This window comes from Pan troglodytes, chromosome 9 (genome assembly GCF_028858775.2).
Source record: "Pan troglodytes isolate AG18354 chromosome 9, NHGRI_mPanTro3-v2.0_pri, whole genome shotgun sequence".
Classification (NCBI taxonomy): domain Eukaryota; kingdom Metazoa; phylum Chordata; class Mammalia; order Primates; family Hominidae; genus Pan; species Pan troglodytes.
This window is the reverse complement of record NC_072407.2, coordinates 104557079-104584022: the sequence shown is the minus strand read 5'-3', so window position 1 is coordinate 104584022 and position 26944 is coordinate 104557079. Positions and strand designations below refer to the sequence as shown.

Below are 26944 nucleotides of genomic sequence, written 5' to 3'. Positions count from 1 at the left end.
AAGGAAGTCACTAAAATTAATTTAAAGTGTTTGTAATTTCTAATGCTCTTTGAATTGCTAAAAGTAAACAGAAATGTAAAATACAAAATCTAGAAAATACCTTTTTTAAGACTTTATTTTTTTAAAGCAGTTTTAAGTTCACAGCAAAATTGAAAGGAAAGTACGGAGATGTCACATATACCTCCTGCCCCCACACATGCATAGCCTCCCCCATTTTCAACATCCCTCACCAGAGGGGTACATTTGTTTCTGTGTGTGTGTGTATTTTTTTTGTTTTGTTTTGTTTTTTTGAGACAGAGTCTCACTGTGTTGCCCAGGCTAGAGTGCAGTGGCGTGATCTCGGCTAACTCCAATCTCCGCCTCCTGGGTTCAGGTGATTCTCCTGCCTCAGCCTCCTGAGCAGCTGGGATTACAGGCACCTGCCACAACACCTGGATGATTTTTGTACTTTTAGTAAAGACAGGGTTTCACCATGTTGGCCAGGCTGGCCTCAAACTCCTGACCTCAGGTGATCTGCCTGCCTCGGCCTCCCAAAGTGCTGGGATTACAGGCGTGAGGCACCGTGCCCAGCCTATATTTGTTACAATTGATGAACCTACACTGACACATCATAATCACCCAAAGTCCATTGCATTTGTGTTCACTCTTGATGTTGTACATTCTATGTGTTTGGACAAATGCAAAATGACATGAATCCACCATTACAGTATTGTACAGAGTAGATGCACCGCCCCAGAAATTCTCTGTGCTTTGCCTATTCATCCTGCCCATCCCACGTCCAGCCCACACAACTACTGATATTTTTACCTATTTTTGCCTTTTCCAGAATGTTACATAGTTCGAATCATACACTAAGTAGCCCAGCAGATTGCTTCTTTCACTTAATAATATGCATTTAAGATTCTTCCATGTTTATTCATGGTTTCACAGCTCATTTCTTTATAGCACTGAATAATATTTCATTGCCTGGATGTCCCGCAGTACATGTATTCATTCGCCTACTGAACGACATCTTGGTTGTTTCCAAGTTTGGGCAATTATGGATAAAGCTACTATAAACATCCATATGTATGTTTTTGTGTAAACATTTATTTTTATCTCCTTAGGTAAACACCAAGGAGCACCATTGCTGAATCATATTGTAAAAGTATGTTTCATTTTGAAAGAAATCATCAAACTGTCTTCCAAGGTGGCTGTACCATTTTTCATTTCCACTAAAACATCCTGCAATTGCCACTGTCAGCGTTCTGGATTTTGGCCTTTCTAATTGGTATGTAGTGGTATCTCATTACTGTTTTGATTTGCATTTCCCCAATGACATATGATGTGAAGAATATTTTCATATGCTTATTCACTATCTGTATATCTTTTTTGGTAAGATGACTGTTAAGGTTTTTGGCCCATCTTTAAAATCAGATTGTTTGTGTTCTTATTATTGAGTTTTAAAAGATACTTGTATATTTTGGATAACAGTCCTTTATTGGATACATCTTTTTTTTTTTTTTTTTTTTTTTTTTTTTTTTGAGAGAGAGAGAGAGAGAGAGTCTCCCTCTGTCACCCAGGCTGGAGTGCAGTGGAGTGATCTCAGCTCACTGCAACCTCTGCCTCTGAGGTTCAAGCAGTTCTCGTGCCTCAGCCTCCTGAGTAGCTAGGACTACAGGCACGCATCACCATGTTTGGCTAATTGTTGTATTTTTATTAGAAACAGGGTTTTGCCATGTTTCCCAGGCTTGTCTCAAACTCCTGACCTCAGGCAATCCACTGGCCTCAGCTTTCCAAAGTCCTAGGATTACAGGCTTGAGCCACCGCGCCTGGCCATGGATGTGTCTTTGCATTCATTTTCACCCAATTTGTGGCTTGTGTGCTCATTCACTTGAGGAAATGCCTTTTGATTTTAATTCAATGCAAATATTACCAAAAACGTGATATAATTCCATTTTTAGCTTATTCAAGTAAAGTTCATAAATATTCATTATTCTACAAATATTTATGGTGCACCTTATCACATGTCAAACTCTGACTAAGGATACCAATTACTCTAGTTAAACTGTGACCGTACAGAATCAAGACATCTCTGTAAAGACAGCAAATTTAATTAACTGATCTGAAAATTTTACCTTTGCTGGCTCACAGTGCTCAATTACCATGTAATTGAAGTGATATGTGATTAATTAAATTTTTTAGCTCCAGCATATTTGGAGTGTTTCCCATGATGTATTAGAGTCAAAAGCCATGGTGCTCTCCCAAGTAATGTATAATATAATAAAACAGACAGACCTATTACAAAATGAATAGGCAGTGCAGTGGGATAGAAAAAGCACTGAGCTACTATCTGTGTGAGCTGGGAGAAGTATAATAAGTTAAATTATCATCTTGGCCTCACTTTCATTTTTGGTAAGAATGGAGTCATTGGGCTAGAATCTGTAGGTAATGGATTCTTACTGCTATACGTAGAATAACCATTTTGTGTACTAAGGACTAATGCAGCCCTACCTGTAGCTGGGCAGCAGCCAGAGTCAGAGTGATTGGAAGAAAAAAATTGGATCTCCAAGTTGAAGGTCTAACCTTGGAAGAATCTGTTACTATAAAATGAGAAGCAGAATAAGTAAGCCAGATGAACAGTTAAGCCCGTGCTTGTAGATTTTTATTGGCTTGGTATTTTTTCGTGTTTAATTCAAGAAGAATTAGAGGCAGTGTTCCCCATTAAGAAAAGACATAAACTGATTAAAAGGAGACCCAAAGAAGGGAATTATCACTGCTCTGCTAAGGGACGTGGAAGGTGAGGGGACACAGCACAGTTGTATATAGGGTGGCCACTAATCCAGCCACATAGCAGCATTTCCATCTGCCTCCTGCCATCTTTCCCCTGTATGGAGAACCACAGGATTTTGGTGATGTTCTATTTCTTGACTTTGGTGACGGTTACAGTATTTGCTTAATTATTATTTCATTATTTACATGTTTTGTGCACTTTTCCAAACCTTTTAATTGTTAAGAATATATATTTAAGAATATATATTATTCTTTAAGAATATATGGTACCATAACGTCCTGAATGATACCTATGAGAGCAGTCATTTGACTTTGGCAAAAAAATGAGGTTTCTCATGGAGTCAATTTATGCAGCAGACAGAAAAAAAAATCCTTTGAAAGACAAATACATTGTGTGCTTCCTGCCAATAACGATGTAATACTTCCTCGTTTTAGTTAATGAAAAATAACACATACTTTCAAAGTTCTGTAGACTCTAAAAAGAAAGAAAACACTCAAATGAGTCACCTATTTCCACATTCGAGGCTGAGAAGCTATATAAATTTCTGCAGTCACTAGCAGAAAACACCAAATCAACCATAGGTCCAAGAACAATTGTCTCTGGACGGCAGCTATGCGACTCACCGTGCTGTGTGCTGTGTGCCTGCTGCCTGGCAGCCTGGCTCTGCCGCTACCTCGGGAGGCGGGAGGCATGAGTGAGCTACAGTGGGAACAGGCTCAGGTATGTCACAGCCCACTTACCTGGGGTTCCATTCTTTTGCCATCTGCATTAAGACATGTGTTTTTCAATTATTTCCCTTCCCATGTTAGCATTGCAGTGGAATTTTCTTTGGGGTAGTTTTTCGGATTATAAAAGCAATGTATGTTTTCATCAAGTAGCCATTAAAAGCAGGGTTCAGAGTCTGCTCAAATCGGGCTTGAGTTCCAACCCTCCACTCACTATGTAGATAGACTCAGGAAGGTCATCAAACTTCTCTAAGCTTCAGGTTTCCAATTTGGAAGTTGGAGATAAGAATGGTATCAACCAAATGAGGGTGTTGTAAAGCATTCAACACAATACCTGTAACATTGTTTAAATTAAGTTCTTATTTTTATTTATTATAACTTGAGATTCTTTTTCTATAGTATACAGAATATTACCTCTTAAGATACAACTTGTAAATATACTGTTTGTATATTTACAATACTGTTTGTAATGGAAATATCTGAAGTCAGAAAACATGGGTAGAAATTACAACTCTCCAACAAGTCAATGCCAATAAACAAGGCATTAACGTCTGACTTTGTTTTCTCATGTGTCCAGTAGAAAAAATAATATTATGTGTTTTATACCTCATGGGGTATTCTAGTAAGTAAATGAGGTGATAACAAAACCAACTAGCATGTATGTAACAATTGTAGATTATAAAGTACTTATATATACATTGTGTCATTTAATCCTTAGTTCTATAAAAAGAGGAAACCAAAGTTAAATTGATTAGTGTACTTATTAGTGGTAGAGATAGAAATCAAGGACAAGTGCTTCTGGTTCAAAAATCATGTTCCTTGCAATACGCTTCTTAATAAGCAGTCTAATAAATATAAGCAGTCTACTAATTATTATTTGGTTAACTAATGGGATGATTACTTATAAGTATTATTTGTAAATTTAGGCTTTAAGCACAAGAAAAGTCAATTTTTAATTCACATTAACTTAGACTTTTAAAAAGTTCCAGTTATAATAAGTTAGATTGAACCCCATAAAGTTACTAGTATTTAACTTTTAAAATCTCCAAAACAGTAATTTTATATGGTTCCACCTAATGAATTCTCCACAAAGAGTACTCTGCATTTAGTTTCTTTACTTAGAGTGCAGGTTGGCAGAAACTTAGTCTTCACTTGGAGGGATGTTAGCTAGGTTTAACAAAAAAACAGGAAAAGTCATCTCAACAAAGCAGAGAGATTTCTTCCAGAGGGTGTCTTGGTAAAGTCTGTAGCTCTAGAAGGGATTAAATGGGTTATTTGTTTTTAAATAAAGGATCAGTTATCAATTGTCATGGATGAACAATAAGTATTTGTTGTATTTAATGAGACAATTGTTGGTAACAGGAGAAAAAAGGCACAATATTAATAAGATTTCTTACATAAATTGCATATTCCTGAGTGGTCCTAAGACAGGTAACCATTACCATCTACTCCAAATAAACTGCAAATTAGTGAGCCAATGTTTAAATCATTTTAACAACAATATTATCAGGCATCATATAACCCTACACATGTTTCTAATGTATAGAAGTCAGAACACTTGAGTTCAAATACTGGCTCCTTCAGTTACTCACAAGGTGATCTTGTGCAATTTATTTCACTTCTCTGAGCTGTGTTTCTTCATGTATAAAATAGGGATAACAATGCCATACTTGTTTCATAGAGTGGTTATGAGGTTTACATAAAATAAATATGTAAGTGCCTGGCTCTAGTAAGTGCTTAAAAATGTTCCTGTGAGGTTGCTATTGTTGTTAGTTCATTCACTTTTGTTGTTGTTGTATTTGTGCTGCTGGATTCCTATCCTCATATTCAGATACTGAGAACCTTTAGAGAAATTCCCAGGAACCCAACCTTGCATGGAATAAACCTGGGAGTCCTGCTGTATACTGCAATCTCCCAAAGTGGGTTTGACTAGAGATTTAACAGCAGAAAGAAGGGCTGGGAATGGAACGAGCAGAAAGAGGGAAAAGAGGACCTAGGAGTCAGGAAAGTCAAGTCCATTTCTGCTACTAATTTAAAGTGTGAACCTGGGCACATAAATCATTTAGTTGCTATAAGCTTTGGTTCCTTCACCAGATTATTAAATTGAACTATTTAATAATTTCCAAATATCTTTTCCCAGAGCTAAAATTTTAAGACCCTTTAACTTTTAGCTGGAACTGCATCTCAGCTGGACCTTAGATAGGGCTGGTTGACCTCAGATCTCCCCCACAGGGTCTATGATAACACAGAGAAGGTCCCAGTCATACCCCTGAGGACAGACTGGTACATGCTTCCTGATTGCTCTTACACACATCTAGGCTTTATAAAGTGTATAGTGTATTTCTCCCCAAAACATTTAAATGGATTTTTTAAAAATTGAGGGATTCTTTTCTTTTGCTCACGAAATGGCACGCCAGTGCTTCATTAGCAATATTAAATTTTCTCCTCACTAATGCACACTTATTTTTCTCTGTGACTATGTAATTATTCTGTCTTCAAATCATTATTTGAATTCACAGGAACCAAAGGCAAGAGATGTATAGGCTTCTAAGATAAAAGAATATAATAAACAAGAACTATAGATTAATTACTCTCTTTTCAATAGGACTATCTCAAGAGATTTTATCTCTATGACTCAGAAACAAAAAATGCCAACAGTTTAGAAGCCAAACTCAAGGAGATGCAAAAATTCTTTGGCCTACCTATAACTGGAATGTTAAACTCCCGCGTCGTAGAAATAATGCAGAAGCCCAGATGTGGAGTGCCAGATGTTGCAGAATACTCACTATTTCCACATAGCCCAAAATGGACTTCCAAAGTGGTCACCTACAGGTTAGTTTTGCTCTGGCTCATTTTGGCAAAAACAATAAAGCCTGTTTCCTAAGGGGTCAAACATTGTTTTCTTGTTTGCTACTAGGATCGTATCATATACTCGAGACTTACCGCATATTACAGTGGATCGATTAGTGTCAAAGGCTTTAAACATGTGGGGCAAAGAGATCCCCCTGCATTTCAGGAAAGTTGTACGGGGAACTGCTGACATCATGATTGGCTTTGCGCGAGGAGGTAAGAAAGATTCCTGTAGGCTAATCCTGTGTCCTGTTTTGTTTGTTCATGGTTTATATCAGTGCTCTTTTCTTATGAAGATTAAAATCCTTTAATGAGATATGATTGGTAGATAGATAGTTAATAGATAGATTTAGCAATATTATTATAATTTTTATAATCTGGTAATATAGAGCCACTTTTTATAGCAGCAGTTGGCAAACTATGATGCATGAGCCAAATCCAGCCCACCTTCTGTTTTTGTAAATAAAGTTTTACTGGAACACAGTCAGGCTCATTCATTTCCCTATTATCTATGCCCGTTTGGGCTCAGGCTGCAACTGTGACAGAGATCACAAAGCTTAAACACTTGTTATCTGACCCTTTACAGAAAAAGTTTTCCAACTCCTGTTTTGTAACGTGAATTATTATTTATGTATACAGTCATGCACTGCTTAACAATGGGAATACATTCTGAGAATGAGACCTTTGGCAATCTTGTCACTGTGCTAACATCATAGAGTACACTTACACAAACCCAGGTGATACAGCCCACTATCCACCTAGGCTACATAGCATAGCCTATTGCTCCTAGGCTGTAAATCTATACAGCATGTTACTATACTGAATACGGTAGGCAACTGTAACACAGTGGCAAGTATTTGTGTGTCTAAACGTATTTAAACATTGAAAAGGTAATGTATTGAGCTATGACATTATCACAGCTGCTATATCACTGGGCTATAGGAATTTTTCAGCTCCATTATAATCTTATAGGACCATTGTATATGTGGTCTGTTTACTGAAAGATCATTACGTAGCACATGACTATATGTTTACAATATATCTAGCTAACATCGATATTAAATCAACAGAAAGAGTCGCAGCTTCCAAAGGCCTCAAGAGGCCCCTGAGAAGTGGTATATGACCTGTTGCTAATGCCTTTCATGTGGCAAGGAAGTAGGAAATGGAAACTTTCATATTAAAGAACTTAAAAATATATAACACAGCAGGGTGTGGTGGCTCACGCCTGTAATCCCAGCACTTTGGGAGGCCAAGGCAGGTGGATCATCTGCAGTCAGGAGTTCAAGACCAGCCTGGCCAATATGGTGAAACCCCATCTCTACTAAAACAAAAATTAGCTGAGCATGGTGACGCATGCCTGTAATTCCAGCTGCTTGGGAGGCTGAAGCATGAGAATCGCTTGAACCTGGGAGGCAGAGGTTGCCATGAGCCAAGATCACACCACTGTATTCCAGCCTGGGCAACAGAGCAAGACTATGTCTCAAAAGAAAAATATATATATATATTTTACGTGGGTTTTTCTATATGTAAAACCCATTTTTTTTAGTATATGTGTTATATATGTGTGTGTGTGTATATATGTATATATAAAACCCATATACATAAATTGTTCTTAATTGCTAGTGTTTCATGGTGCAAATTTAGAGAAAAATGTTGCCCATTTCAGTCTGTTCTATGTGGAATGGTCCGGCTACTGTAGCTGAAATTTGAACTTCAACCCACAATATTGACAACACTGAAGAAAATGTTATGGGAAAGCACTAATCATGGCACTACAAGTTTTTTAAGAGCTAGATAAACTGGACTGGCCTCATATCACCTTGAAGATAACCAGCTCTGCATCACACATTAAAGGACTATCAAAAGCCATTTTAAGAGATCTTGAGCATGGCTCTCTAAGAGACTATTTACTATGCCCATGAAGAATAAGCTAGGTTTTTAAGAAAAAAAAAAAACACCTATGAAATGGTGCACAAATTACTTGCCAAATGCAGTATTCATATTCATTCTCCCTCCCACCACCCTTTGGCTGAGCAAAGTGGTCAAATTTAACAAAAGCTTAAATGCAACCATAAGTTAGATATAACTGCATTTTAAGTCCTATATCCAGTAAGCTTTCAATATATGGTGATTATCAGTGATGAGCAATGGTTCTGTGAAAGGAAAAGTGTCTGGGCCAAGAAAGCACCCAAACTACCCTGTGAATGCAACCGACAGCACATAACAATGACAGCTACTTGCACTGGGCTGCCTTTTTTTTTTTTTTTTAATTTATTTTTTGAGATGGAGTTTCACTCTTGTCACCCAGGCTGGAGTGCAGTGGCGCGATCTCAGCTCACTGCAACTTCCGCCTCCTGAGTTCAAGCAATTCTCCAGCCTGAGCCTCCCAAGTAGCTGGGATTACAGGCATGTGCCACCATGTCCAAATTTTTGTATTTTTCGTAGAGACGGGATTTCACCATGTTAGCCAGACAGGTCTCAAACTCCTGACCTCAGGTGATCCGCCCACCTCGGCCTCGCAAAGTGAGCCACCATGCCTGGCCTGGACTGGGCTGCTTTTTCTAGCCTCAATAATCATATAAACTGAAAAATAAAATGACTGGAGAAAAAAAAATCAGTCACTAAGAACAATCACTCCATTTTCTTTCAGCTCATGGGGACTCCTACCCATTTGATGGGCCAGGAAACACGCTGGCTCATGCCTTTGCGCCTGGGACAGGTCTCGGAGGAGATGCTCACTTCGATGAGGATGAACGCTGGACGGATGGTAGCAGTCTAGGTATAGCATCTCATGTCTCTTCTACTCCACATCCTTTTTAAAATCCTGGACTTACACTAAGTTAAATAATTATATTAATTTATAATAAGTATTGAGCCCTTGCTAAGTGCCAAACACTGTACTATATGCCTGAAATGCATTATTTCATGTAATATACTCATAATGCTACACACACAGAAGATGGACACTCAGGCTATGGAGTCAAGCACCACTGATCCAATTTGCTGTACGTCTACCAATTACCCTGTGTCATTGGGCAAGTTATTGAATTTCTCTGAGCCTCAGTTTCCTCCTCTGTGGAATGGAAATATAAATAGTTCCCACATCAAGGATTCTTTAAATTAAATGAGATAATGCTTATACAGTGCTTGGAATGTATTAATAATTAATTAAATTTTAGCTCTTTCTTCATATTTCCAAAAAATACATTCCCCAAATGGAAAAGAAAGAGAAGTAGAAACTATGATATTTGAGAAGTATATGCAATTCTGGAATTATTCACTATTTTCCGGAAAGAACCAACTCCATGATTTAGTATATCATATTTATCGTTTTACATAGTAGGATATTACAGTAACATGAGAGAACTAATGGAGGAAAGCTCTGGCATAAATAATCCCAATTAGAGACAATTTTTTTAAGGCTACCAACTGGCCCTAAAAGGGAAATTTGTACTTGTGTTTGGCAAAGGGAATTCACCATAGCTTGCTGCCTTGCTGTGAAAATCTATGTTAAATTGTGATGCTGCCTCCCATTTGCATCTGGCATATTCTTTTCATTCTTCTTTCTTCCCAATTAAGGTAGGTTAAAGGCAGCTTCCTTCAATTCAGTGCAACACCACCAGAGCTCTGGCCACTCCTCAAACGCTCGGGCTCACACCTTCCACATACTTGCAAAGACTTTCAATGAGTATGAGGGAGAACAAAGGATATATGTAATACAAGTTAATGAATCAAAATCAAAAACAAAGCCCAGCATTGCCTAGAGATCCTGCCTTTCAATCTTCGCTTTCTCAAAGCCACCTTTCTCTCTTCTGATATCCAAAGTCACTAACATTTATTGAATGGCCGTGACTTCCCAAATATTGAGAAACTCTAGTTATCATGACAAATCTAGAGGGCAGCAATTACTGTCTCTGTTTAACAGATGAGAAACTGAGACTCAGCAACATCAATTAATCTGTCCAGAGTTGTCCAGCTAGTAAGTAGTGGAGCTACATTTCAAACCTAGGTCTTAGTGCTTTTAAAACCTTTGCTTTCCACTGCAGAGTATTGCTGCCTGAATGAAAGAAGCAAATAAAAAAAATTACACATTTTTAAGAAGCAGAAGTAGTGATGAGATTAAAGCACTCCTATTCTGATTAACCTTCTAACCCCTCTCCACTTTTGAAAGCCTAGAAACAAATAAATAAGCTACCGTGGGCTAAAACTTGGGTATTTTTCTTTAGTTTTTTTAAATTATGATATCATATATTATATATAATATTCCATAATGTATGTAGCTATTTTTATCATTACTGTTTGTCACTTCTTCGGTTGTAGGAATTAACTTCCTGTATGCTGCAACTCATGAACTTGGCCATTCTTTGGGTATGGGACATTCCTCTGATCCTAATGCGGTGATGTATCCGACCTATGGAAATGGAGATCCCCAAAACTTTAAACTTTCCCAGGATGATATTAAAGGCATTCAGAAACTATATGGTAATATTTATTATTTCAAATAAGAGGATTTCCCATTTTCTTCTTAGAGTGGGGTAGGAAAAGAAAGGCTGGGAAATGGGTATTTACCTGGAAAACCACACTGGAACTTATATAAAAAAGCCTACTGAGGGGAGGAATTGGGGACCTTAGATACCTAAAATATAACTAGGCTGTAATATACTATGAAGATGTTGATTGTGAGTTTCAGTAACATGGTATCATGTGGTAAAATTATGCAAATGATATTGTCCAGATTTTCTTCAAGCTGCCACCCACTGCTCTTCCTCTCTCAGTTTAAATAGTTTAGGAGAGTGTCCCCTATAGGGGTGGATTGAAGGGACAAAACACCTTTCTTCATAGCGGCTCACTCCTAAGGATTCAACCCTAGATAATTATAAGTGACTCTGCTCTTCCTGTTTGCACGTACATGTAGAGAAAGTGGTTAACCACGGACAGAAACTGCTTATCATTCCAGGTCTTGATACTTACGTATATCCCTTGTCCCAATCTATGCTTTTTTGGTTTAATCAAGTTCCAAATTCAGTTTTTTTAAGTGCACTGATTTGGATTTACTGTATTGAGTCAGCCAAAAGTAGTATTTGAGAAAGAAATCAAAGGACAAGAATAAAAAGCTCTGTCTCTGGATAAAGATAAGGAAAGTAAGGTTCAAAGAGGCTAAGTGGACTGTCCAAGGTCATGTGACTGTCGAGTGCTTGAGCCATGATTCCAAGTGAGGGCTATGTGACTTCATACTTTTTCTACGACATATTCCTGCCTATCACTACCCAGTAAGCTTTTTATCCTAGTAAGAATAAAAGAATACAGAATGACATCTTTAAATCAGCAGATATAACTAAACCTAGCCAGTAAAAATATCAGGATGAAGAGAATACACTGCAAAAAGATCACTTCAGATTCTTCAAATGATCACGTGAGCAATGAAAGTGCTTCCACATAATAGAGGACTGTCCTCAGGGGAGAAATATTCCAGTAAGACACTGGATTTAAGATATCAGTTCAACCTAGCATTTGCTATAAATCAGCATGTCCCAAACTGTATTCTCAGAACACTAGTCCTACAGGGTGATTCCCAGAAAAGGAGGCTATGGAGGAATAAGTTCAAGAAACACTACCTACTGTATTTCAGGTGTATAGACTATTAGAGAGTATGGAGTATTGAACAGATGTTTAACTCAGTGTTTCCTAAATTATAATCCTTTTTATGGGTCTCAATGAGTCCCATAAACTAGCACTTCAGAGAACACACTTTGGAAAATGCTGTGTAACTATTCCCAAAAGATATGACATAAAGAACCACTGCTGTCCAAAAGATTCACAAAATGCTGACTATTGTTCGTAAAGTTATCATGAACAAAACTGAAAATACTATCCTCCCCTTACATAAAACTGTGGAACTCATGGAATATTCTACAGCAGTCTACAAATATTTTAGAACCCTAAGAAAAATACAAAGAGACTAAAGAAGGTCTGAGGCATGCTGATTAAATTTAACAGGAAGAAAAGAGACTAGTGCATTAAAACCTTAAGTATTAGACAAAAGGGCATCTCTGGTCAGAGTCGGAAAGAAGTAACTTCTGGACAAATGGAAATAGAATTTAATTATGTGGGCTGTATAGGTAGGGAGTTAATCTAAAAAGTAATATGAGCAGAAAACATAGATTCCAAAGAAAGTGATTAAGATACAAGATTCCTAATGCTATACTCAGAATGATAAAAATAATAGCTGGCTGGGCGCGGTGGCTCACGCCTTTACCCAGCACTTCGGGAGGCCAAGGTGGTTGGGGATCGCTTGAGGCCAGGAGTTCGAGACCTGGACAACATGGTAAAACCCCATGTCTCCTAAAAATACAAAAATTAGCCGGGTGTGAAGGTGCATGTCTGTAGTCCCAGCAACTCAGGAGGCTGAAGCATGAGAATTGCCGGAACCCAGGAGGCAGAGGTTGCAGTGAGTCAAGATCACACCGCTGCAATCCAACCTGGGCAACAGAGTGAGACTCCATCTCAAAAAATAAATAAATAATAGCTAACATGCATTGAGTACTTGCAGTATCCCAAGACTTCACATGGATTAACTCATTTAATTCAAGAATTCAATGAGACATTATTATCCACATTTTACAGATTTGTAATCTGATGCTAAGAGAGGTTAAGTAGTAAACTACCTAAGGTCACACATCTAGTAAACTGGTAGAAACAAGATGCAAAGGTACCTGAGCCCTGGGCCCACACTCCAGTCAATCCTGCCTTCTTAGCCTCTGGAGGTTGTTCTTCAGAATCTTTGTCCCAGGCACAAGAAATGGGCTGAGTGAATAATAGATTATACTTTCTGTGACATTTCCTTTGCCTGTATAATCTTAGGATGGTTTTTATGCATTTTCTACATATCAGAATGTTCTTTTTTTTTCTCTCAATAGGAAAGAGAAGTAATTCAAGAAAGAAATAGAAACTTCGGGGAGAACATCCATTCATTCATTCATTGGATTGTATATCATTGTTGCACAATCAGAATTGATAAGCACTGTTCCTCCACTCCATTTAGCAATTATGTCACCCTTTTTTATTGCAGTTGGTTTTTGAATGTCTTTCACTCCTTTTAAGGATAAACTCCTTTATGGTGTGACTGTGTCTTATTCCTCTATACTTGCAGTGGGTAGATGTCAATAAATGTTATATACACAAATAAATAAAATGTTTATTCCATGGTAAATTTATTTATATTTGGGAGCACTCTTTCTGTGAAGACATACTATACAATGAAACGAAAGACTAAGACAAAAAAATAATCCCACCACACTATTTTGGGGTCTTCCGCAGCACCTCACCCTTCCACCCAAGAGGGAAGGTGGGAGCTCCACCTCTTTATGTTCATTAGTGTGGCCCAAAGTTACACTAATTTCCCCTTACCTTTGTGGCCCGTGCTCTCACTCTGAGTCCTCTGGAAAGTCCAATTCTTCCCACAAATGTCTGAGAATTTCCAACAACTTAAGACTTACCACCTCACGGTCACTTCCAGCTCCAAGTTCCTACCTGCCCCTCACCTCCTGATTTTCCTGCAACCTCTCCTGCTGCAGCCACTCTCTAGGTTCCCTTCCCTTTTCCCCATGCCAATGCAGATGTTGGTCTCACCCTGTTCTCTTTAACTTTCTACAAACCAGTGCTACAGGCTTTAATGAGAATGTAGATGTTGCTGGAGATTTGCATAAATAGTGGAATTTTCTACTGTGCAAGGGTCATGAAATTGAACAAAACTAAAATTGGATATTATGGGTATTATCCCCATCCTTCAAATCCTTTTTTTTTTTTTTTTTGGAGGCAGTGTCTCATTGTTACCCAGGCTGGTGTGCAGTGGCACACGATCTCGGCTCACTGCAACCATCGCCTCGTGGGTTCAAGCGATTCTCCTGCCTCAGCCTCCCAAGTAGCTGGGATTATAGGCACATGCCACCATCCCTGGCTAATTTTTGTATTTTTAGTAGAGATGGGGTTTCACTGTATTGGCCAGGCTGGTCTTGAACTCCTGACCTCAAGTGATCCAGCAGCCTCAGCCTCCCAAAGTGCTAGGATTGCAGGTGTGAGCCACTGCACCCAGCCCAAATCCTTTACTTATCCCAGATCAGGAATTTCTTATTGGCCACCTGCTTCTGCAGGCTGCAGCCTCTTGCCACCTGTCTCCCAACGCCTCTTGTCTTTAAACCCCACTCTTTCTCACTTCCCCAGAAACTCATTTTCCTGATGTCCTTCAGCTCAGGTCCTCCCTTTCCACACATAGAAACCCACTGTGTTTCTCTGGGTGAAGCACTCTCTATGCAAGGTTTAACCTTTTAGCAGAACACGGAGCTGGCAAGGGCTTTGCTGTTTCAGGCTTCTCTTTCTTCCTCCTTCTCCACACTCCCAACACCCATGAATGGCTTTCTCTATAGGGAGATGAACAATTGAAATTTACTTTCTTACTGATAAAAATTATACTTCCCACACATACCCTAAAAGCAGATCAATATCCCGAAATTCGGAACTATCCTGCAGCCTTAGGAAGCCATTCCAAGAATAGATCAAATGAGAGGAGAATCCACAATCCAGGCAAAAAATAAAGTATATGTGAACAAGCGTTCAAAGACCCTTTTAAAACATAAGGAAATATATATATATGATGCTAGAATGAAAAGGAAGTTGTGTCATTAAATTCAAATTCTTCATTTTGTAGAAGACAAAACAGAGATTAAATGATTTCCCTAAGGTTCACAGTAAGCAAAAGTGGTGATTTAAGCATTTTGTTGTTTGTTTAGCTCTTTGTATTTTGATTTTAGACAGCAGGAGGCAGTATCTACCTTGCAGCTAAAGTGGATATCTATTGTTCTTACCTGCCCAGCATCCCATCACCCTACTTCTGAGGACAAGAAACTGCCTCTTCCCTTTGTGTACAATCTTCGTGAGATGTCACATAGGTTGCCTCAAGCTGCCTGGGCTGGGAGAAGAGCACAGGACCCAAGCTTGGCCTATCAGACACTCTCCCAAAAACACTGGAGGGGTTATAGGTGGATTCATCCTGGCCATGGGGCTCTGGAGACACTGCCTATTGAATCCTGCACCCAGACAGATTCCCTGAAGCTGCCCTGGGCCCTGTCCTTCTCATAGCTTAGGTGTAGGGCTTCTCTTCCAGATTTACAACTGACCGCACTGCCTTCCAGTACATTTTGTCTATTGCTTAAGTTATCCATAGTTAGTTCATTTCTGTGGTTTGCAAATTCCGGCACAGTAGCTTAGTTGGCTTTCCTAGGGTATCTGCACACACGGGCTCCATTCTGTATTTCACCACATATTATCCTTCAATCTTGACAATGAAGTAAGCTCTAACAGAGCATAGAAGTAAATAAAGTGTTCTCTTTCTGATCAAATAGCATAAAACTAACTGGTAAACAGAAATTTTTCCTAGCAAATAAGGACCCATTTTTTTAATTGTGGTAAAATACATGTAACATAAAATTTGCCATCTCAACCATTAAGTGTACAGTTCAGTATTGTTAAGTATATTCACATTGTTGCACAAAAGAAAAAGTCCTTAACCTCAGCACTATTTGCATTTTTGACTACATAATTCTTTGTTGTGTCCTATGTATTAAGAATACTAGGCCAGGCATAGTGGCTCATGCCTGTGATCCCAGCATTGTGGGAGGCTAAGGTGAGCAGAATGTGTGAGCCCAGATATTAAAGACCAGCCTGGGCAACACAGCAAAACCCTCTCTCTACAAAAAATTTGACAATTAGCCAGGCATCATTGTACGTACCTGGGCTCCCAGCTACTTGGAAGGCTGAGGTGGGAGGGTTGCTTGAGCCCAGGAGGTCAGGGCTGCAGTGAGGCATGACTGTACCACTGCACTCCAGCCTGGGCAACAGAGCACGACCCTGTCTCAAAAGAAAAAAAAAAGAATGCTTACAGTTACCCCTGGCCTCTATGCACTGATGCCAATAGAATATCCTCAGTTCTCTCAACCAAAAAAGTCTTCAAACAGTACCAAATATCCTCTAAGAGGAAAAATAGCCCCCAGTTGGGAACCACTGAGCTAAAGAGAATCAACTATTTCATTGTATTATACTTAGTATCCCTTCTACCATTTTCACCCAGGACCCTATCATACTCTAATTCTGTACCATCCCATGAGAAAGGAAAACCAGTAAAAGATTAAGGTGACATTGCCTGTTTTTGACACTTGTTTGAGGAAAAGACTGTCATATTTTAAGAAATAAAAAACACCTGAATTCCAGCTGGGCGCGTGGCTAACGCCTGTAATCACAACACTTTGGGAGGCTAAGGCAGGTGGATCATTTGAGGTCAGGAGTTCAAGACCAGCCTGGCCAACATGGCAAAACCCCCTTTCTACTAAAGATACAAAAATTAGCCAGGTGTGATGGCAGGCACCTGTAATCTCAGCTACTTGGGAGACAAAGGCATGAGGATCACTTGAGCCCAGGAGGCAGAGGTTGCAGTGAACTGAGATCACGTCACTGCACTCCAGCCTAGGAGATAGAGCGACACCCTGTCTCAAAAGAAAAAATCTGTATTCCAAAGCCAGGGTACTATATATTTATAGAAGTCCGTAAGACTTGGGTGTATTTTGTAAATTACTTGTTATTTTTCTGGTTTTAAAGTCAATAAACTCCAGTTTAAGAAAGAGGTCTTAGCACATGAATTTGTCTTCCCTCCCTTCAAAGATTTCTTTTAAGCAGTAGTGAAGGAATAAAACAGAGCAGGAGGAGGTCTGCAATGGACAAGGGATTTCAATTAATTTCTGTAAGATCTAATACAGCTGATAGACAAAACATACCAGCCTCAGCCTAGGATGTACAAAGAGGCCTACAGTGAAAATGGGAGTTAAAATTGTCCAACTCCTCAGAGGCTTTGAAATCTCAGTTAGAAGGTTTAATGAAGGCAGGGTGAAAAATGGTATTAGGCGATTAACTGTGTATGAGTACATGTGTATAAGACAATTAACTTCATTTCATCCCTTTAACAAAAATGGCAGAGAGCCAGATGTTCACTTCCAGGCAAAATATCAAAGGGTTCTTTGCTAAACAAGTTTTTTTTTAAAATTGAGAGAGAACAGGACATTTAAATTGGGTTCTGAGCCTCTGAACAAAATAACCACATTTTGGCTTTGAGGCTGGGAATAGGGAAGGCTCCATCCATCTGCTCATCCTAACTTAAATGTACGAGTGAACAAGAACATCTATGGACACCAAGCTCCTAGTCAGCTTTCTTATTGCATTGTTCTGTGGTGGACAGGTCTAGGCAAATCTACCCACAAAGGCTGAGGAAGCTGTGGGGCTGAAGAAAGAGGCTGACAAATCCAGTTTCTCAGAAAGAAACATTTAATAGTGACTTACAAACAGAAGCCTTATCTTGGGCAGCCATAAGACGAGAGGGTGGATTCCTGCACCATTACCCGCAGAACCAGTACTCACATGCCATAGGGAAAGGGTATACCTGCTTCAGAAGGGACAGGTAGGACAACCATAGCACAGTAACATCAAGGTTGTTTTGACCAGAAATTTATGGTAAGTACCTACTCTTACACAAGGAACAATAAATAAGCTGGAAATCTTGGAGGCCTTCACAGAACTGGGGTTAATGACAAGATAACATGGTGGATTAACATCCAAGATGGAATTGCTTTAGTCTCCACACCCCTTATTAAAATGAGATTGGGAACAAAATAACAACTCATTGAAAAAGGTGGTGATACCAAAAAAATTCACCCCAGAAAAAACAGAAATAATTTACGGAATAGAAGTATGAGAAAAAAAAATAGGACATTCTCACAGAAATTTGGGACGACATTACACACATAAAAAACAGTAACCAGCCAGGTGCGGTGGCTCACGTCTGCAATCTCAGCTCTTTGGGAGGCCAAGGTGGGCAGATTGCTTGAGGTCAGGAGTTCGAGACCAGCCTGGCCAACATGATGAAACCCGTCTCTACTAAAAATATAAAAATTAGCCAGGTATGGTGGCAGGTACCTGTAGTCCCAGCTACTTGGGAAACTGAGGGAGGAGAATCGCTTGGACCCAGGAGGCAGAGGTTGCAGTGAGCCGAGATCGTGTCACTGCACTCCAGCTTGGGAGACAGAGTGAGACTCCATCTCAAAAACAAAACAAAACAAAACAAAACAAAACAAAAGTAATACTAAGATTGTATTAAAAATTATCAGAGAATAAGCTGAAACTCTTGAAAATTGAACTTATGATTGTCAAGAGAGAAGTATAATGTAAAAGAGTTGGAAGATAAAGAAAGCCACTCAGAATGAAGAGCTGAAAGACAAAAAAATAGAAAATAGGACAGAAAAAGGAAGAAGAAAAGATCAATTCAGGAGGTCCAATACCCAACTCTGTCGGCTTTGAAATATGTCAACTTAACTAAGCTAAACTTTATTTCCCAGAATTCCTTTCTCTATGTTTCTTGTTAGGGCTGGCCACAAGAAACGTCTACATGGAATTTGGACCATGGAAGTAAAGTAATACTTGCTCTACCAAGGTTGATATGAGTCTGGTGCTGTTGCAGCTCATGCACAATTTCGTGGTTCTGCTCATTCACATTGTGAGCACAAAACACCGCAGGCCCGGGGCTCCAGCTCCCACATTATCTCTTCCTTCAACTTCTCCAACTCCTGAGTAAGGCCTGAGTGTGGATCCACACAATAATACTAGTATCTTCTATGGGGCACCCACAGAAGCAAGGTTGGAGACTTAGCAACAGGGAGAAGCCATCACAAGCACCTGTGATAGAAGGAGAGCAGTTCCAGCTTGTTACTCACTTCACAGGTCCCAGGTGTCCTGCTCTCCCCACTTTACTTCTATCTTTTAACCGCTAACACCTGTCCTGTAACTTCAAGTTCAGCACCAGATGCAGAAGAAACAGCCAAATCAAGATCATTTTACCAGCTCCCACAACGGTATGAGTATAAATCCCTATAATAAATCCCTTATTTTACATCATTCTTAGTGGTTCTGCTCCTCTCATTGAACCTTGTCTGCTACAACAGCCAATAAGATTTCCAAAAATGAAGAATAGACAAAATAAAGAACAGACAAAATAAAGAAAAGAAAATTATCAAAGAAATAATTGGACATTTTCCAGTCTTGAGAAGGGTGAATGGTTTGGAGAAAAACGAATCTTCAAACGAAAGAGCCAACATCACGTTAAAATTTTAGAACACCAAGAATAAAGAGATTTTAACCATGCCCCAAGATTTTTTTTTAAAAAAAAAAAGGACTCCAACAAAATAGAATTAAACTGACATCAGATTTCTCATCAGCAAAAATGATTCTAAGCTAGACTGAATTAAGGTCTTCAAAACCCTGAGGATGAGTTATTTTTATCCTAGAATTCTATATATACCCAGCCAAACCATCTATCCAGTGTGGTTGTGGGTTGAATTGTGTCCCCAAAAAGACAAGTCGAAGTGCTTATCCCTTGTACCTGTGAAAATGGGACCTTATTTAGAAATGGGGTGTTTGCAGAGGTAATCAAGTTAAAATGAGGCCATACTGAAGTGGAGTGGGCCCTAAATCCAATGACCGTTGTCCTAAGAAAGCCATGTAAAGACAGAAGAACACAGAGACACACAAGGAAAACGCCAGGCAGTAACAGAGGCAGAAGCTGGAGTGGTGCAACTACAAGCTAAAGAACACCAAGGACTGCTGGCAACCACCCAAAGCTAGGAGAGAGACATGGAACAGATTCTCCCTCAGATACCAACTTGGCTGACACCTTACTTTTGACCTTCTTGCCTTCAGAACTGTGAGACTTATTTTAAGCCATACAATTTATGGTACTTCTTTATGTCAGCCCTAGAAAACTGATATAAGTGTGAGGCCAACATAAACTCAATTTTGTACGACAAGAGTTCAGAAAGTCTATCTCTTGTGTACATTTTCTGAGATAGCTAATTTAAAATATATTGCAAACACAAAGGATGAAATTCAAGAAAGAAGATGTGAGATAGGGAAATGATGGAAAAAGAATCTCTGAATGATAGCTGTGCTCCGGGGCTAGAAAGTAACCAGTCCAAATTACAACAGTAAGTCAATGGGACCTAAAAAAAAAGATGGTTTTTAAGAAAAAATGAAATAGCTCCTAAACAATATATGAAATGGTGAGTAAAAATCTGTAAAATATATAGGCTGTGGTGAAGGGACATAAACTTCATCTCCCAATGGAGAAAAATGACAATCAGATATCCAAGGGAAAATGAGGAATTATAATAAAAATCATGATCCAAATATAAGGCCACAAACTCAAACGTGACAGGAGTAATTCTCAAAGAGTAATCAGAGTAATTACTCAAAGAGTAATCAGAGAAGTGGGAGAAAGGAGAGCACGTTTGAACTGAAGGGAAAATTCTCCTGTGAGAGGCAGGGGTCATGTCAGAACCAGAGAGAAGAAGTGTGGTTGTAGCTCACTGCTCAGCCCTGAGCTGAATAATGTTGACACGATGATTAATTTAAATGCTCTTTATTGGTTGTTTAGTATTCATAATGAGCACACTGATAAAGCTCAGGCAATTTAATGATGGATACAGAATGAAAAAGTTGTATCAGTCATGAAAATGTAACAATATGGGAAGTTGGGAGGTGAAGGGAAGGGAGAGATGCAGAGAATGCCAGAGGCTTTGAGAGCCTCCTATTACAGGGTGGGGAATGGAGAGATGCCCCTGAAACTAATGGAACGAGAAGCAAAGATTTACATAGATCATGTAAAGTTACAAGCAAAACCAATAATGATATAACTCTCAAAATTGGGACAGAAAGGAAGGACAGCAGAGAGTAGTACAAGTGAGCAAATTCTCTGAGTAGAGAACACCTAACACTGATAAAGAAATAGTGATATAGGCTGGGTGTGGTGGCCCATGACTGTAATCCCAGAACTTTGGGAGGTCAAAGCGGGAGAATCACTTGAGCGGGGGACTCATTTTCAAGTCATCAGTTCCCTTCTCTAACAGTCTTTCTTCTCTAATAAGTATGCCTGACCTATAGCAGGCCTTCATGCCAACTGTGTACTATCCCATCTCCTGTCACAGCTGTTTGGAGCAGGGGCAGACACCTGACCCATGCAGGACCAACATGGCAACGTGGTGAAACCACATCTCTACATAAAATTTAAAAATTATGGCCGGGTGTGGTGGCTCACGCCTGTAATCCCAGCAGTTTGGGAAGCCAAGGCAGGTGGATCACTTGAGGTCAGGAGTTCAAGACCAGCCTGGCCCACATAGCGAAACGCCATCTCTACTAAAAATACAAAAATTAGCTGGGCATGGTGGCAGGTGCCTGTAATCCTAGCTACTCAGGAGGCTGAGGCAGGAGAATTGCTTGAACCTGGGAGGCAGAGGTTGCAGTGAGTCAAGATCGCACCACTGCACTCCAGCCTGAGCTATAGAGCAAGAACCTGTCTCAAAAAACAAACTGACCAGATAGATAGATAGATAGAGATATAGATAGATGATAGATAGATAGATAGATACATATAGGTAGATGATAGATGATAGATAGATAGGTAGGTAGATAGATAGATAGATAGATAGATAGATAGATAATTAGCCTGGCATGGTGGCACGCACTGTAGTCCCAGCTACTTGGGCGGCTTTAGTGGGAGGATCACTTGAGCCCACGAGGTCAAGGAGGCTGCAGTGAGCCGTCATCCCACCACAGCAATCTAGCCTGGGTGACAGAATGAACTCCTGTCTAAAAAAAGAGAAAGAAAGAAAAGAAATAGTGATGTAAGCATATTATTCAATAACGTGGAGGTAACTATTTTTAGACAACTAAAAATAAAAGAAAATGTATTACTTCTGGTGGGGGAAGGAAAAAGAGAAGTTGCTTTTCCTTCTGGGAACACTTTTCCCTGTGGGTTTCATTTTCTAATTTATGTAAAAGTGTTGTTTTTATTAAAAATTAAATAAATGCAATATATGTCCATGGGAAAATTTTTGAAAATAAAAATGCATACAAAGAGGAAAAATAAAATAATTTAAAATCAAACAGAAATAATTACTGTTGACATTTTGAGATATTTTATTTATAAAAAATGTGAGGAAACAAGAAAGAGGAAGGCAAGAGTGTTGCTCATATGGTATAATTACAGGTGTGCTAAGGAGAGACTTTGATATCCAATGCTTCCTCCACTTCTAAGCAAATGCCTGAAAATTTATTCCACAATTGCAAACACATTTTTGAAAAAAAAAAAAAAGGAAAGAAGTAATATATAAACACAAATTTATACCAAGAAGAAAATAACTGATACTGATCCTCTCCTGAGGCCACATGAATGGGATGAAATTATGATTCTCTGAATGGGGCAGAAAAGACAAAAAGATCTTACATGGAAATGACCAAGACAAATATCATCCAATTTAAGCATTTTCTTAAGGCTGAATTTAAAATACTTTAGGGCTGCTAAAATTATAAACTAGTCTTTCTGTGATTGCTGTTCCAGGAGACGAAATCATCTTTGATGTGCCAGGAGATTAAATCTTTTCTGATTTCCATATATTTCTCCTTTTATCATTGCCTAGCTAAACTCTCCTCACCCTCTCAAAACCCACTTTTATTCTATGGTTAATCTGTGAATTTAGGATGCAGGAGAATTGGATGAATTTCCACAATTATTCAGCACATTGCCAATTTCACAGATTGTAAAACATACATTTGTACATGTTTACACTGCTAAAATAAGATGGCATCTTACAATAGCTGCTGGCAGTTCTCCCGAAGAGGATTTGGTTCTGTTTATGCCAAACATATGGGGCTCTATCAACCTGACATCACTTGATATTAAATCATTTGCTTGAGATTGTTTAGGCCACACTGTTTGTGTGAATTCCGTCAGCAAACCTGTAGGAGTGCCAGCTTAGCATTCATACATTAAGGTATTATGATGTTTTTTCCTCCAGTTCCTCAAACTACAATTGACATAGTCATTTGTCCTTGCTGGGTTTTCGTATGTTTGTTTTTTAAACACAGTCTTGCTCTGTTTACCAGACTGGAGTGCAGTGGCATGATCTCGACTCAGGGCAACCTCCGCCTCCTGGGTTCAAGCAATTCTCCTGCCTCAGCCTCCTGAGTAGCTAGGATAACAGGCGTGTACCACCACGCCCGGCTAATTTTTGTATTTTTAGTAGAGACGGGGTTTCGCCATGCTGGCCAGGCTGGGCCTTGCTGTATTTTTGGTGTAGCAGGTTTATTTCTCATTTATCTTTGTACCACAAGATTAGTCATTGGTGTCTGAGCTTCATGTCAGTGTTTCCTATCAGACTCTACTTCTTTAACATCTCTTCTTTTTTAATGGCACACAAAGAAATTGTTCATCCTACAATAGATGATATTTTATTTCTTGGAAATGTGCTAATTGGAATACCAAGTTTAGATACAGTACACGAAAAGACACCAAAGTTTATACAACAATCTTTTCTTATTTTAAATGCCAATTCTCCAGAACTGTTGGTTGCCTGTCAGTCTCTTAAGAACAAACATAAATAACTCACTTTCAAGTCATCAGCCCCCTTCTCTGACAGTCTTTCTTCCCTGAGGAGTATCCTGACCTATAGCAGGCCTTCATGCCAGCTGTATACTATCCCAACTCCTGCCGCAGCTGTTGGGAGCAGGGGCAGACACCTGACCCAGGCAGGACCAACCAGGTGCTTTCTCCATAGGGAATTGTGGAATTCCATTCACTTACTCATTCAATATGTACTGATGGTTTACCATTGTCTTAGTCTGTTTTGTGTTGCTATGCAGAAATACCTGAGGTTGGGCAATTTATGAAGAAAATAGGTTTTGGCCAAGCCAGGCACAGTGGCTCATGCCTGTAATCCCAGCACTTTGGAAGGCCAAGATGGGCAAATTACTTCAGGTCAGGAGTTCAAGATTAGTCTGGCCAACATGGCAAAACCTTGTCTCTACTGAAAATACAAAAATTAGCCAGATGCGGTGATGCACACCTGTAATCCCAGCTACTTGGGAGGCTGAGGCAGGAGAATCACTTGAACCTGGGAGGCAGGGGTTGCAGTGAGCCGAGATAGTGCCACCGCACTCCAGCCTGGGTGACAGAGCAATTCTCCCTCTCAAAAAAAAAAAAAAAAAAAAAAGAGATTTATTTACCCCGTAGTTGTGCAGGCTATACAAAAAGCATGGCGCCAACATCTGGTTGGCTTCTGGTGAGGGTTTTTGTGCTAAGTCTTAACACGATGGAGAAGGTCAAACAGGAAGCAAGTGTGTGTGAAGCAGGGCCCAAAACTGAGGGACATCATGGTTTTATAACAACCCACTCTCAAGGGAAATAATCCGTTCCCCTGTGAACCAATCCAGTCTCCCAAGAACAACAACTCACTCACTACTGCGAGAACAGCACCAAGCCCTTCAAAAGGGATCTGCCTCCATCACCCAAACATCTTCCACTAGGCCCCACTTCCTGACACCACCACACTGGGGGTTAAATTTCAACATGAGATTTAGTGGGGACAAACTGTATCCAAACCATAGCAACCATTTTCCAGGCCCTGTTCTAACCTGAAAGACACCATCCTGAACAGAGCAAGCCCTTGTATGCACATAGACCCCACAAAGTAACCACAGTGAATAGAGAGGCCTAGAGACTGGGAGCTCTGAGCTGAGTCTCGTTTATGGTGAGATCCCACAGGAAAGATCCCTATATTTCAAATAAGCTGCTGAAGATCCCAGAAATACTGTAAAACTTTTCTTTCCCACGACCTGGTTGTTCATTGGTTTCTTTAGGATTTCATGAAGCATTCTAATGTTCTTCCAATAAATTATTTTTTGGCCATGCTAGCACAAAAACAAATGAATCTAACTATAAAGGGAAAAAATAGAATGTAGTAGTATTCCTCCCCTTGTTGGTGTTATTCACCATTTTTGCCATGAAACTTTCCAGAAAAATAGAGTCGAACAATGCAGAATGAAGACCAGATCAAAGGTGACTGAAGTGGTATATAAACAAGTAAGTTAATTATTTTTTTCTCCCAGTGCCAACCTAGTGTGAAGCTAACCACAGCTGTTCTCACATCGTTGTTGTTGTTGTTGTTAAGTTGTTGTTGTTGTTGTTAATGTAAAAATAATCATATGAAACAGAAAAAATATTGAACTATGTCTGAAGTTCTGTTTTGATCCTAATTATGCTCTAACTAGTAGGGAGGACTTGGGCTTTCTTCTCTTAGCTACAGATCATCATTTATTTTAATTCCCTTCCTTTATAAAGCAAGACTTATGATCCTTCTAGTTCTAAAATTTAATGATCAACTAAAAAGATACTATTTGTTGATAATCTTTTATGATTTTAGAATCCTTCACATGTCAAAATATTTTGCTTCACCCTGGAGTAAATTTACGAATGCTACCAATTCTATTATGAAAAACAAGGATGTGAAGGAAAACGTGTGTTATCAGAATCGCTCGTTGGGGATCTGCAAGGGAAACAACCTAGCTTACAGAGTTTAAAACTGATATAAAAGGAGCCACTTCTCTTCACCTGGCTACTTCTGGAGTTCTTCACCTCTCAGTCTACATGTCTTGATGTCCAGAATACCTTCACTGATCTCACACTCACCTAAACCTGCTTAGATGCTCCTCTTAAGAGCTGCCTCGGTAACTAACACTTTACCCCTCACATTCATCACTTACCTCATTAAATTAACAATCTTCTGGTTAATTAAGGAGTCCACTCTAGATTGTCAGCTTCTTAATGGAATTGGATATATATATATGTGTAAAAACAATTATTTCAGAAATTAAATGAAAGCTTCACTAACATAAACTTCCATTAAGGTTATATTCAAATTATTAAATCATTCAAGTCACTCCCAAAATACAGAAAATTGAGTTATCCACAGTACATAATTAGATTGATGCCTAAGAAATTAAGGAAAAAGAGAACTTTAAAAACAACCACAGGTGAGGATTCTAGGAAGATGGCAGAAATGGAACTACCAGAAATCTAGCTCCTCACCTAGATGACAATTGCACTGGAAGAATCTGTCTGATGTAACTATGTTAGAACTCTGGAGTCAATGGAAGGCTTCCATCTTCCAGGGGACAGCTTAGATGGTAAATTGTAGTGAATTTTGGTGAATTTCAGTTCTTAATACAGTAGCGGCTACCCATCCCCCACTCTAAGCCCAGTGGCAGGCAATTGTGCACCTGTTCCTGGAGCAGCTTTATATAATACAACTTTCATACAACTTTGAGAGCCAGGGTGGACGAACAGGACCCTGTCCTGCAATTATTAGGTATTTGTACTCTGATCTCCAGATTGCTGCTTCTGATCACACAAAGAGGTTATGGCCATTGTTTTTGCATCTCCCTCACTGTTGCAAGCTCTCCCCAACTGACTGAAATAATTTCCAGGGGATTTAAATGGCCAGCACTTTTTCCTCCTTCATTTTTCTCTTTTTCCCCTTTTGGGACCAGACATTGAAGACACAACCTTAACAGACAACTGCATATACAAGGGAAATCAGAAAGCCACCATGCATGCTCTAGGGTAGGCTCAGGCTCAGAAAAGACCTGAGAAGACCTTAAGTTTACACTTCAC

At 39.3% G+C, this 26944-nt stretch overlaps 1 protein-coding gene and 1 long non-coding RNA gene across 3 annotated transcripts; one reads left to right on the top strand and one right to left on the bottom strand.

The window, feature by feature from the left end:
* Positions 1-2618: 2618 nt before the first annotated feature.
* Positions 2619-26377, bottom strand: LOC134807373 (uncharacterized). 2 transcript variants are annotated; one of them, XR_010147657.1, is made up of 5 exons: positions 10645-10759; positions 9827-10026; positions 9016-9183; positions 6442-6653; positions 2619-3247 (listed from the first exon to the last, which is right to left on the bottom strand). It is a non-coding gene; the product is annotated as an uncharacterized LOC134807373 (long non-coding RNA). The 2 variants fall into 2 exon arrangements; XR_010147658.1 differs by lacking the exons at positions 9827-10026; positions 10645-10759 and adding an exon at positions 26035-26377.
* On the top strand, positions 3282-13562 carry MMP7 (matrix metallopeptidase 7). Its single transcript, XM_508721.7, has 6 exons — positions 3282-3493; positions 6104-6330; positions 6416-6564; positions 8999-9127; positions 10669-10830; positions 13266-13562. The coding sequence occupies exons 1-6, from the start codon at positions 3386-3388 to the stop codon at positions 13292-13294; spliced, it is 804 nt and encodes a 267-aa protein (XP_508721.2). The 5' UTR covers positions 3282-3385; the 3' UTR covers positions 13295-13562.
* Positions 26378-26944: the final 567 nt, after the last annotated feature.